This window comes from Diaporthe citri (genome assembly GCF_014595645.1).
Source record: "Diaporthe citri strain NFHF-8-4 chromosome Unknown scaffold_1, whole genome shotgun sequence".
In the NCBI taxonomy this organism is placed as follows: domain Eukaryota; kingdom Fungi; phylum Ascomycota; class Sordariomycetes; order Diaporthales; family Diaporthaceae; genus Diaporthe; species Diaporthe citri.
Window position 1 is genome coordinate 6391306 of NW_025064846.1, and position 12430 is coordinate 6403735.

The 12430-nt window shown below is 54.1% G+C and overlaps 5 protein-coding genes across 5 annotated transcripts; 2 read left to right on the top strand and 3 right to left on the bottom strand.

Moving 5' to 3' along the window:
- Positions 1-3653: 3653 nt before the first annotated feature.
- Positions 3654-4363, bottom strand: INS49_001701 (uncharacterized protein; the record flags this gene model as incomplete). The annotated part of the gene is made up of 4 exons (XM_043162525.1): positions 3654-3860; positions 3919-4065; positions 4199-4217; positions 4272-4363. The coding sequence occupies 4 exons, from the start codon at positions 4361-4363 to the stop codon at positions 3654-3656; spliced, it is 465 nt and encodes a 154-aa protein (XP_043031031.1).
- Positions 4364-5714: 1351 nt separating this feature from the next.
- Positions 5715-6374, top strand: INS49_001702 (uncharacterized protein; the record flags this gene model as incomplete). The annotated part of the gene is made up of 3 exons (XM_043162526.1): positions 5715-5835; positions 5905-6107; positions 6204-6374. 3 exons carry the CDS (start codon positions 5715-5717, stop codon positions 6372-6374), a joined length of 495 nt encoding a protein of 164 aa, XP_043031032.1.
- A 649-nt stretch (positions 6375-7023) lies between these two features.
- INS49_001703 (uncharacterized protein) lies at positions 7024-7861 on the bottom strand (the record flags this gene model as incomplete). Its single annotated transcript, XM_043162527.1, has 3 exons — positions 7024-7311; positions 7460-7603; positions 7811-7861. The coding sequence occupies 3 exons, from the start codon at positions 7859-7861 to the stop codon at positions 7024-7026; spliced, it is 483 nt and encodes a 160-aa protein (XP_043031033.1).
- A 702-nt stretch (positions 7862-8563) lies between these two features.
- On the top strand, positions 8564-10024 carry INS49_001704 (uncharacterized protein; the record flags this gene model as incomplete). The annotated part of the gene is made up of 3 exons (XM_043162528.1): positions 8564-8730; positions 8949-9366; positions 9428-10024. 3 exons carry the CDS (start codon positions 8564-8566, stop codon positions 10022-10024), a joined length of 1182 nt encoding a protein of 393 aa, XP_043031034.1.
- Positions 10025-10951: 927 nt separating this feature from the next.
- On the bottom strand, positions 10952-11581 carry INS49_001705 (uncharacterized protein; the record flags this gene model as incomplete). Its single annotated transcript, XM_043162529.1, has 2 exons — positions 10952-11193; positions 11356-11581. The coding sequence occupies 2 exons, from the start codon at positions 11579-11581 to the stop codon at positions 10952-10954; spliced, it is 468 nt and encodes a 155-aa protein (XP_043031035.1).
- Positions 11582-12430: the final 849 nt, after the last annotated feature.

The window sequence follows — 12430 nt, forward strand, 5'->3', positions numbered from 1 at the left end:
CCACAATCCCCAGCATCATGGCACAGGCCCTATTGGATTTCATGGTATCACCAGTGCAACGCAGCCCTGCATCGCCCAGATATTTGTGCGCGTGCTGTGGCGAACGTCCAGATTAGCTTCACCCTGGTGAGCAAGGAAGAATGGCATGGTGCTATCCAAAGTAAGGGAGCACCACGACTTACAAAAACTGCACCGGCGCTTGCTGCGACGTAAATCAATCCAATCCACACAAATAAAAAATTGAATCCGCAGATTTTATGGCCAGTCTTTGACATGATATCGTTCGCGTCGTACTTGGCGCACAAAGGAATGAAACCGGTTAACGTGCTGAAACCTCCCAGAATACTGACCAAGACGACCAAAACTATGAGTTCGTGGTCTTGGGCGCCCGGCGGCCACCACGAAACCTTCGTGTTTCCGGCGAGATAACATGCTAGGCCGGCAGCGGTACCTGTGAAGCAGAACTAGAGCTGGGTTCTCAGCACATACGAGCCAGAATGTTTTGGGATTGGTTAAATCGTACCTCGATCATGCGAGCAATTAAAATCCACCTGCGAGTCTGTGGTTTTATACCAGAGTCCTCCAGGTCCACCATTCCATCAGGTGGAGGTGGTTTGGGCCGTCCCATTGCGGGTTTTTGACTGATCTATGTGCGTTGAGGGCGTCGCCGTTGGGGGTATCTGCTAGTTGGGGTATGGATGACTTTTCTCGAACTGCGTAGAACAGAGAAATAAGAGTAAGAAAAGACTGTGAAAACTACAAGTTTCTTAATGTTCTGGGATCCGTGCGTTGTTGCTCTTAAAACGTGGTTGAAGCAAAAGGAAAGAAAACTATATTTTGGAAGGTCAACAGGTGAGATTTTATACGTGGGAACCTTGGGGTCACTTTGCTTGAAAAGCCTCTAAATGACTATGCGTGTTCCTCTGACTAGGGCAAAATAGTGCACATATGGACTGCTGTCATGCGATATGTCCCGTCACCAGTCCACTGAGAGCTACTAGCAACACAAGCAAGTGATTTACCGGTAAGCTTGGGTAGGTAGTCATCCACTTGAAACATGACTCCAGTGCACAAATTCAAGGACATGACCGTACGGTTCTCATCAAGTCCGTCCCTACCAGTGTGCAGCCACATCTGCTCTCCGATACCCCTGCCCCAAGGCCACGCGAAAGTGAAGCACAAGCGCTGTATGAGTGGTAGCTCTGTACGACATTGTTTGGTCTTCCCTCGAAACAATCAATTCTGACATCCAGCAAGGCTGGAAGGAACATAGAGCAACAAAATTAGTGAAGAAGGAATGGGACTGTCACTCAATTTGCATGTCCCACAGGAACATGTGACTTACATCTATAGCCCCTCGAATACGAGGGGCTTATGAAGTCGGCTTATCTGCAAAATCCTCATGCATCGGTATGCGTGCTTCCTGGAAGTAGCCCGGTGGACGAGGGACATCTAAGGCCGTTCTATGAGTCCACGTGGAGCAGAAGAGGTGGCCGTACCGGTTATACAGCCACAACTGGTATCCATGTGGACGTTTCAGAATCTTGATCCACAACATGTCATCTGTTTCGATGAGAGGCTGTGAAGGCTTACTAAGTGCTCGCCATGACACCCTTGCTTTCAGCACCATGAGGCTCCATGGGTACTTCAAATCGGCGTGACATTCGCATGTATTGGGAAACCAATGACCTGTGTCCTAGTCACATGTGCGATTGGGTTTGCAACTCATGATTTTTTTTTTTCCAGGTAGGGATTTTAGGGATTTTCACATTGGCAGAAGCAGAAAAGAAAAAAAAGAAGAAGAAAGAAAAGAAAAAAAAAAGCCGCAAAAGCCGAAATTGTCCTGTTGCTTATTAAACACCGGCATCAATTCATCATCGCTTTCAATCACCACTAGCTTCACACCAGATACATGCAGTCAAACGAGTAGTGTTACTTTTCACGGTATGGTGACAAGACTGTTGAGATTGATTTTTGTAATGAGTGCGAGAAGCCCTTCGGTAGTGGAAAGGCCTCGATCGTCGTCGGACAACGCTCCTGATCCATGCGATTTGCCCAGTAGCACTCAATAGATCTCTTAGAGATGGGAAAATATCCGTGCTTTATGTTGGCTATCAAAAATCCTAGCGCTCGGATGCGTTCTTCAGCCAAGTTTTTGCATCTAAACAATTTGTGTTGGCACGTTACTCCCAAGCCACCAATTGACTACCCTGCCATTGCTCCCTTCCCTTTTCTTCTTTCTCTTTGTGACCAACTTGAACGAACTTGGTGAACATCCGCCTCCTGCCGTGGGCTCAATCATTGCCCAGGCATGCCTGTCTCCTCCCGTGGTAGAGTTTTACCCACTCTAGGACGTCTACTCCCTTCTCCTTATGCGACGGCATTCCATGACACAGCATGCGGACGCCATGACACCGCCTAGACAAACCATTATCATAGCTGCCATTAGCATTACACAGCCCTGGTATGTACCCATATTCGCAAGGCAATCTGTGTCTCCGGCACCCAGGTTTATGATTGTGAGCTGGAGCACCCCGCTGGTCAGCCTCGCCATGAAAAGACAGGGAGAACGGAGTAGCAATCCGAGGGTGGGAGTGCCTCTACTTACAGCTATTGCACCACCGGCTAACATAACGAAGATCGCGTCAACGCAAGGGGCCGTGTATCTGAAAAAGCGGCGTTTAGAGCCCTGATTTCCCCACCGGTTGAAACAGTTGCACGCGGATAAACCACCAATGAATGTGGTGGTGGCGCCCAGCACTCCCATCGTGAACAGGAAAGGCACCGCGCCGTGGTCGCCCGTGGCGTTTGGCGGATAGACTGGATTAGGGGGTTTGAAAATACGCCGGCCCATTATCCCGGCAGCAGCAGCCGTGAAAACGAGCTGGAATCCGGTGCTTAGCATGATATGAACTCTCGTGGTTCGGGTCAATCATCTCATACCTCAAGAGAGCGAATAATGACTACCCACCAGCGAAGACTGATCCTTGTGCCGGGGACCTTGGATGTTGTATCGCCATAAACATTCTCCGGCGAATTTGCATGTCGCTTTGACGAGGATCGGCCTTGATAGCTCCCGATTTCAATGTTCACTTCACCTCTGTCATGTCGCCTTGACTCGTGTCGTCGACCCATGGTGAGATCTCGACTGGTGTCAGCGGAATGTGCGGTGGATGTTCACTGAGGTTCGCGGAGCGGTGCATAAACTGAGCTTGAAGTTGGGCAAAACAGAAAAGACTTCGTGTAGACCGGAGATTGCCTTGCAGTGCTCTCACCTGTGTAGACTTGATCTTGCGATGCGCCTGGGAAGAGAAAAGAACGAGTTCCATGTTTTGGAAGGCAAACTTTAGGGGAGACTTTACAGGTGGCAGACTTGGAGTGACTGCTTTTGTCTCGGCTTGAACAGTACTGCAGTGACTGCACTCGTTTTTCCAAGTAAGAAAAATTACTGTAATTCACACATAAACTGCTGTCATATAATAAAGCTCGTCAGTTATCCAGCGACGGAGCCAAATCGAGCAAACCATTTCCTGTAGACTGATGACAAAGAAGAGAGCGTTAGGCTTCCATCGTCAGTCCAGCCCTGTCCTGTCCCAGACGAAGATGATCCAAATTGATATCTGCGGATACTCAAGTATACCTGAGTGTAAACTTTACCAGTGCTTCTCACTGATGTCCACAGTGTTCACATCCACTCCGTCCTTGAACCACCTCTCCTCCTCGCTGATCTTGACGTCGTTCGTGCTGTTCTGCCTCTTCCTCATCAGGCCGTTATCCGCAAAGGTCCAGTCCTCGAGACCGTACGACCTCCACCACTGGCCAGTCTTGTCGTGCCACTCGTACCAAAATTGGACGGCAATCTGCGCAGGCATGTCAGTAAAGACCCCAAAAGAAGTTCAGGGTGGAAAGGAGGGTGACCTTGTTCTCCGTGAAAGCAAAGAGCTCCTTCCTCAGCCGGTATCCATTCTCCACGGACCACTTCTCGGTCAGGAACTTCTCGATCGCGTCTCGGCCCTGGAAGAACTGGTCTCGGTTGCGCCAGATGGAGTCTGGGGTGTATGCTAGCTGTTAGAAATGTCAGCGGGGCCATGCCTCACTCGTAATATTTGTGCTTGTCTCGTGTGCTGTGAGCTATCTTAAGATTCTGTGTTCTGAGGCTGCGCCAGAACCGCTGAAAAGCACCAAGACGAAGGCTGACCTTCACGGTAGCTGGGTCCCTGTGAAAGAGGTCAACGATTCGTCCGCCATCCTTGGCATGCGGAACGACTCACTTTGTATTCCAAGCATCTTGGGCCGCCTTGACCTTTTTGTTGGCGGTCTCCTTCGTGAAAGGGGGAAAAGGTGGCCTCGATTCACTGGACATGTTTGTGGTATAATGACGGAGGGCAATGGACGACTTTGCTGTTGTTTGAGAGTGCGGGTGTGCCGGATTCTTCTATGGGTGAGGAGATTGAACTTGTACAGTTTTCAGTTGACAAGTCACAGAGAACGGAAGGACTGCACATATCGATACGCTAGGCAGGAGGTTGGCATAAGTACTCCGGGGGAAGAGGCCTTGATTCGGCCCGGAGACCGGCATTTGGATGGGTTGGAATGGGCGGAGGGACGGAGCGGTGTGTGTGGGGCAGTGACGGGATTTCGGTGTCAGTACAGAGGGGCAATGACCTGCCGGGCTGACCGGTCACAGCCCGACATGCATAGCGACCAGCTATGTAGGGCTAAACATGGCCTCAGGGCTTTGGATTACTTATCCGCCATGGCAGAAACCACGCCCTCCGAGAGGATAGGGCATCTCATCACAAGCTGACTTGCTTGGCATGCTTGCAGACGGGTGGCATGGTGCCCGTCGAGGATCTCCGCGGAAGGACTGGCTGGGGGCTTCAACATCGCACGAAGCCACGAACCAAATCCAACAGAGTATGAAGGGCTGCAGCTCTGTGTAGCACGGCAGATCTAGTTGATAGTAGCAGGCACCGGTGTGGAAGCTGCGAGTGTTACTGCTTCTGTGACGCGAGAAGCCGAGACATTCGCGTCCTCCGGCCTTTGCTCCTTTGCACGTTCAGTCGCGAGGTCACGGGAACAGTCGAGGTTCTTGGACCCGGTATGTGCCGCATTGTACGGGTCCCTTGCCCAAGATTTGGAATAATGGCCACCGGTACTCCGTCATGAGCTGCTGTGGGTTGGCCGAGCAATCCGCTCGGACTTATCAAGAAGTGGGCTGGACAGCATGTCACTCGCAATGTCCGAAAAGGCGTGATGCACAGGTCACCAATTCCCAGCAGGAACAGCTCAAGCTGACCGATGACTTGCTTGGTTCGGTAAGTGCATATTGCCATCAAGGTACACATCTATGCCATCATCAACCAGCTGTGGAAGCAGCAGAAACCGTGGCCCCAAGAGGAACCGTTGGACGAAGACGCGATGCCGAGCTTCGGAGGTGCGAGCTGTTGACAAATACCGTGCAGGGGCAGCAGGGGTCCCGCAAGATGTCATGGCGGGGCGGGACAGTCCAGCAGCTGAGAGCAAGCAGGCGAGAGAGCTTGCCGATCAAACTCAAAAGACCCCTCCACCGTGCGCGACCTTCTTTAAAGCCAGAAGCTCTTGCTCCCCTCCTCAACAACATCTTGACCGGAAAACCCTAGAGCTTCTTTCTTGACATTGAAACAAAAACCCAAATCCGTCAATCACCAAGCAAAACAAAAAACACATTCAAAATGGCATCCCTCACCGGCCAGCCCTTCCCCGAGGACGTCAGCTTCCTGTACATCCCTTACTCGCCCGACAAGGCTGGCCTCAACAGCTGCGGCCTGCCCATCAAGTACGATGCCAGCAAAGGTACGCACTTGCTACCCAGTCCCGAGCTGTTCCTTCTTCCCTTTCAGGAAAACTAACTTCCTCTCACAGAGTTCAAGGAGAAGAAGGTCGTCCTCGTTGCCGTCCCCGGCGCTTTCACCCCCACGTGCGCCGAGAAGCACATCCCCACCTTCATCGAGCAGAAGGACGCCCTCAAGGCAAAGGGAGTCGACCAGATCGTCGTGATTGCCTACAACGACCCGTTCGTGATGAGCGCATGGGGCAAGTCGAACGAGGTCAAGGATGACTTCATCGTAAGTAAACAGTCCAACTCCCCTTTGGTCGCTTTGAAACAGCGTGTACAGGCTATGGAGGGACAACCGGCTCACATGCAAATCCCCCGAACGCAGGTATTCGCGACCGACGCAGAGACCAAGTTCTCCCAGCAGATCGGCTGGACGCTCGGCGAGAGGACCGGCCGCTACGCCCTCATCGTCGACCACGGCAAGGTCACCTACGCCGAGAAGGCGGCCAATGGTGTCGAGGGAACGGACGCCGCGGCCGTCCTGGCCAAGCTGTAAACGGTCCCTACGAGGAAGTCCACTTTACGTCACACACAGCGCGTAGTAGACATTTTAGACAACTCCGCTCGACTTAAAGTCGGTGCATGAGATAGAGGAGCCTCTCAATTTGACACCCATCAAAAGTTACCACTCTGCAGCTTGTCTTGTGCACCGGAACGCAATGTAGTCTTCGGTGAATGTCGGGATATGTAGTACTAAGGGGGATGTGCATCGTTGTTCAGGTCGCTCCGCCCACCGCTCGACACCGGACTGTTGGGATCGTCCCGTGGACAATCGCCCTCCAGACACATATATGTCAGTAGAAGCCGGCCTTCGGGACCGTCATGTCGAGCTGCTCATCGTCCGACCAAGGACTCCCGACTGACGCGACGGCCCTCAGGCACCGACTGGTTGTCAGCTGTATTTGGATGGTCGGTGTGATCAATGCACAAGTCTCATTTCTATGAGCTACCCGTGCGGAATCGTGTCCCCTATTCCATGCAACCCGTCCCTTTTTTTCAAGACGTCTGTAGGCCGCCTAGCTTTGTAAAAGCACTGAGAACCCGACTCCAGCCCTTCCCTGAAATCTCAATTGCAAAAGTTGTGCCGAACCAGAGAAAAGATGTCCACGTATGCACTCGACTAGCACCCGCTCATCTTGATTCCTTTATCGGGTGGTGGCCTTGACCTTGGGGGCAGAACCCTTGGCTCCCTGCTTGCCGACGATCCGTTGGGTCTGGCCCTTGGACGCCTGGGCGGCGCTCTTTGCCTTCTCCGACTTCTTGGCGGCGGCCTCGGCGGCCTTCTTCTCCTTGCTCTCCTTGATGGCTTGCTGGCGGGCGGCGGAGCGGGCCTCGGGGCGCATGGATCGCTTCTCCTTGATCACATCGAGGGAGGCACCGACGATGGCACGCTGGGACTTGACGGTACGGCGGGTTCGCTTCTTGGCGGCTTCCTGTTTTGGGTGTCAGCTACGGTCACAGTCGAGGGCCCCCTGGTGCTGGACTCTTGCTCGATGTCCTGGGGGGAGATTCCCGAGTGGGTCTGGCTTCGGGGCGGTTCGCGGGCGTGGGTTGCGATCGCGAATCGGTTCAGGTTCGTACCTCAGTGATACCCTTGCGGTGCTGGCGACGGTACAGGACGGTCCAGGCAATGCGACGGGGGTTCTTGCGCTGGAGGAAGAGGGACTCGGATTTGCCGTTCTGGAATCGGAAGACCTTGGAGTCGCCACGGACGTAGAGCTTGCCCTACAACAGTCGCAGTGTCAGCGTTTTGTTCCTCTGCCCAACGTCTTTTTCCCTTCTGAAAATTCCCCTCTTCCATTACGGTTGCGATAACAAATTGTGCCCCGATAACCACGACACGGCTGCGTCTGGCCCGTTCGTTCCTCCTCTTGCAGCCTCCGGGGGCTCCCATCCATCCATCCGCTGTCCTTTGTGAAGAATTCATCGTACCTTTCCAGGGTAGATCCTCTGGCCCGAGAATGTGTCGTCGTAGGTCCTCATCTTGAATGTGGGTGCCGATTGTCGGTGGTCGTACGCAGATGAGGGTTGTTTCGGGACGATGAGGTTGGCTGGGCTGACGGGCAGGCGAATTTGAAATTCTGTTCTGGTGGGCAGCGGCTACCCTACGGCGAATCGGCGGAAAAGCGGGTCTGGCAAATGCTGGGACTGGACAGGAGGCCAGAAAATTGTTAGTGCATCTCGGTGATGCAGCTGGAAGACAGCTGGTCCCAGCTGGGTTTAACAAGGCAAGGAAGGCTTCACTTCTGCTGTACTGAGTGAAGTGCTTGGCATCCATCATCTCAACTCGACTCTCGAGTTATTTTCTAGTGATCATATAAATTGGACTTGAATCTCGCCTGAGTTAGTCCCTCTGCTGGATTTCGGGCAATTCCCAGTTTTGTCCTGCTGTCTTCTAGCTACGCTGCGAGGACCCCTCCACAGTTGAAGCACCCATGGTCGGTTCCTACGCTAAAGTCTCCCAAAACTCAGCGATATCTCCTGGTCGAGTTGCTCAATTGACAGACTGTGACAGAACTGATTATCGTTTAATCTCCCTATCTTGGAACACCTGACTTTGGAGGCTCGAGAACCACTCTCGACTTGCCCATAAATCCACGCTGATGGTCGGCCCTGTCTCATGTATCCTCTGACCAGCAGCGATTGATCCCATTCGATTTATGCATATATATCACCATTTCTCTGATGCCACCCGAGGCAGATGAAGTAGCCTCTATCGTCCTACATCTGTTCGACAGGCTTCCTGCGAAGAGGAAGCCATCCGTCCGCGATAATGGCACCCGAGAATGGGTGCCTCTGGCTGGGATAGTCGCCAGACATGGCGACGGATCTTTGAAATGTTTGGCCCTGGCGTAAGTTCTTCAACTCTTTTCGAACTACTACATGGAATGTGCGTTACCTTTCCAGCCTGCGATTATTCCCATCGTGGTCATGTGGTCGCTTCCATGTGCCTTGCTGCGCTGTTGGAAAACCGGTCACCGAGTACAAGTGCTGGAGTTGCAAGACAGCAGGCATGACACCAGTGGAAAGTGGCTCACAATTCTGAGGTGAAAATACTAACCTATATCAGGACCGGCATGAAGTGCTTGCCAGCATCCAAATTACCCTCCACTAGAGGCAGGGTCTTGCATGACTGGCACGCCGAAGTCCTAGTGATCCGGGCCTTCAACCACTTCGTTCTGCAGGAGTGCAAGGCCATGGTCACCGACGGGAAGGACTCCCCATATGTCCGCCGGATCACCAGCCCCACGGCGAACGAATCATCTGGGAGAAGGCACCACTTCTGCTGGAGAGAAGATGTGACGCTGCACATGTACTGCTCAGAGGCACCCTGCGGCGACGCATCCATGGAGCTGACAATCTCGGCCCAGCAGGACGCGTCCCCGTGGGATAGCCCTCTTCCGCCGCACCTGATGCCCGAGGGGGCGCCGGCATCTACACCGGAGCTGGCCCTCCTCGGGCGCGCATGCTTCGACCAGCTAGGCGTCGTCCGCCGGAAACGCCCGCGCGGACGCACCGCCCTCGCTGTCTAAGTCGTGTTCCGACAAGCTCGCGCTGAAGCAGTGCACCTCGCTTCTCGGCTCGCCCGCGGCGCTGCTCGTCTCGCCCACCGGCGTGTATCTCTCCTCTCTCGTGCTGCCGGAGAGCCAGTTTTCCGCCGCGGCTTGCGAGAGGTGTTTCTCGGCCCGGGGCAGATTGGCGCCCCTGGGTGCAGTCGAGGCCGGGTGGGAGGACGGATACGGATTCCACCCGTTCGTAGTGCGTACTACGGGGCTGGAGTTTGAATACTCCCGCCGCGGCCCGGGACATAGCGAGGGGCTGCGGTACGTGGCGAGCAATCTTGCCATGGCTTGGTCTTGCAGTGGTCTGGCTGAGAACCTGATCGGAGGCGTGCTTCAGGGGCGGAAGCAGTCGCATGCACGAGCAGGCAGTGCGGTGTCAAGGGAAAAGATGTGGGCATTTGTGCAGGAGATTGCGCGCCAGGTTGAGTCAGACAGGATTCCGCCGACCCTCGGGACGTACGGGGCTCTTAAGAAAAGCTCTGTACTGGCCATGAGAAGCAAGGTGAAAGAAGACGTGCGAAAGGAGGCGCTTAAGGGCTGGGTTAGGAACACTGGCGACGAGGACTTCGACGGACCAACCTGATGGGACAGTGCTTGCATCTACGCCGGCTCAATACTGGAGAACAGGCTTTAACTCTGGATCAACGTAAAGTCAAGCTGTCTTCTGAGCGTGAGGATACCAGGGCAGCAAGAACTCAAGATCATGAAGGCCATAGTTGTCGAATGCATATCTCTTCAAAGACTCTGACGCCTTCATACCCGAATATAAACCGATGAGAAGATAAGCACATGAAACTGTGAGGGGACGACTTCAGGACATCGAAGAAAAGCAAGTGAGCATGGCACCTTGCTCAAGGCCCCAGTGTACTTCACTATAGCATCGCCTGTTCGTGCTCAAGCTGTACAGCACCTCGCCCATTCCGCAGATACGGATATTATGACGTTGGTTAAAGGACAGTGGGACCAGACCATGGCGACTCATCACGCGTTCTGCAGCCGTCCTTATTGCCCGGGTCAAAGTCCGAAGTTGCCGGACCAAAAAGCCACTTTAACACGATCTGCTAACTCTGTAGACCTGGGCCCATGTCTTGTGTGTACTCAATGATATCTAAGGCGGGCAGCTCTATTCCGAGTGCAATCCGGCCGGGAGTCTTGTGCGTCAGTAGCATAGCACCACAGGCACGAGAACCTAACTGGGTTCATTTCATTCATTTTTGGTCGGTTATCCCAAATGCTAGGATTGTATCACGAAGCTCATGATCTGCCGTTCCCTTTGACCCTGGCCGTATTCATTATAAAACAGGATAATGCTTTCTCGCGGGATTCGCAGCGATTCACCTCCCACCGCCGGTGCTCGTCAGACCGAGACACCCCATGGATTCTCGCCTCCATATATCAATAGCAGTGCAGGGTCCTTGCTCGTTCCTCAGCAGTCCCCCTTTCGTAGCTTCGGGTCCGTCATCCCACAACCCCAGCAGTGTGTTTTTGTTTTCCCCACTGGACGGGACGTCTACTCGACCTTGGACTCGCCCTCGAAGTTCTCGCCGGCCACCAGGTCGGGGATCTCGTCGTCGTCGGCCTCCTTGTCACCCTCCTTCTGCTGCATGCTCTGGTAGGACTCGGCCAGCTTGCGGAGGGAGGCCAGGGAGTCGGGGCCGAGCTGGTTCAGGATGCCGGGCACGAGCTCGGTGAGCTCCTTGTCCTCGCCGTTGCCGTAGATGGCGAAGGTGTTTGCGGGAACGGCGGCGTGCACTGTTTGATTGGCCGTCGCATCAGAATCATCACCTCATTATGTATTGGCCAATGGCCTATGCCCTGCCCTCCCGAACTGTTGGCTCGGGGCAGTCTCGAGCTGGGCCAGCCTCGAGCCGTGAGGGAGGAAAGGAAGGAAGCGTGTGGGTCCGTGTCACATACCCTTTGGTGCGGCGAAGTGGATGACGTTTCCGTCGCTCTTGAACATGTTGACCTCCTCAATGGCCTGGATGGGCTGGACGTTGAGCTTCTTGAGGGCCTGCTGGAGCTTCTTGTCGTCGGTGGCGGACCGCTGGGGCGCCCGCTTCATCTTCCGGCGCGGGGTACCCTTCCCACCAATACGGGCGGAAGCACCGAGCTTCTTGAGGCGCTCCTGGACGTCGGCCATCTTTGCGAGGGGGTGTGTGTGAGAGGAAGAGGCGGGGTGTGATCGGGTTTCGAGGGTTGGAGATGGAGATCAGGGAGGTTCGCCTGACTGTGTGTAGCCTCGTGTCAGCCCGAGCTGTCGCAAAGAAATGACCCCAACCCAAGCTCTTGTGCCTGCAGTCTCGCCCTGCCCAGAGCCTCCATAATTTTTTGGTCCTGCGCCCTCAGGCCCTCCCAAATCCCGCCCTGTACTTTCCCGTCGCCGATGAAATCGCACCGTCAAGACATGGCCCAAAATTCAAGCGTACTCACTTTTGACAATTCGCTCGTGCTCGTCGACGTGATGGCCGCAGGGAGGTTGGTGAGGTGCGTGGTTGGGTTGTGTGGTACGCAGTGTAATTTTTGCTTGCGACCCCCGGAAAGTCCACGTGATCCGGCCTGCATCCGGCCCCTCCAAGACAGTCAGTCAGTCGGACAGAAGAGGAGGTTCTAGCTTCGACTGGCAGGCGTGAAGCGAGGAGCACGGACCACTTCGGTCACTTTGTGCTCATACGATTGATGAGACTGATTGACTTTAGGATATTTCGCTCGTATGGCAATCCTGACTTGACACACCGAAATGAGGGACAGGCGAAGTAGCGGGTATATGAGAAGTGAGGAGAATCTCTTCCATGTAGAGAAACCGCATTAGGCGGTATTGATGCACACAACCTCATGCCTGAGCCTCGCTGCTGACAGTCCCACTGCAAACCTCATACAGCCGGCTCACAGGATAAGAAATATGTGACGCTTGTACGTCGAACTGAACCCAGTCCCCGCCCCCCTGGAATAGAATGATGTCCTGGACCGACCAAGACCTGAGGCAGCACCT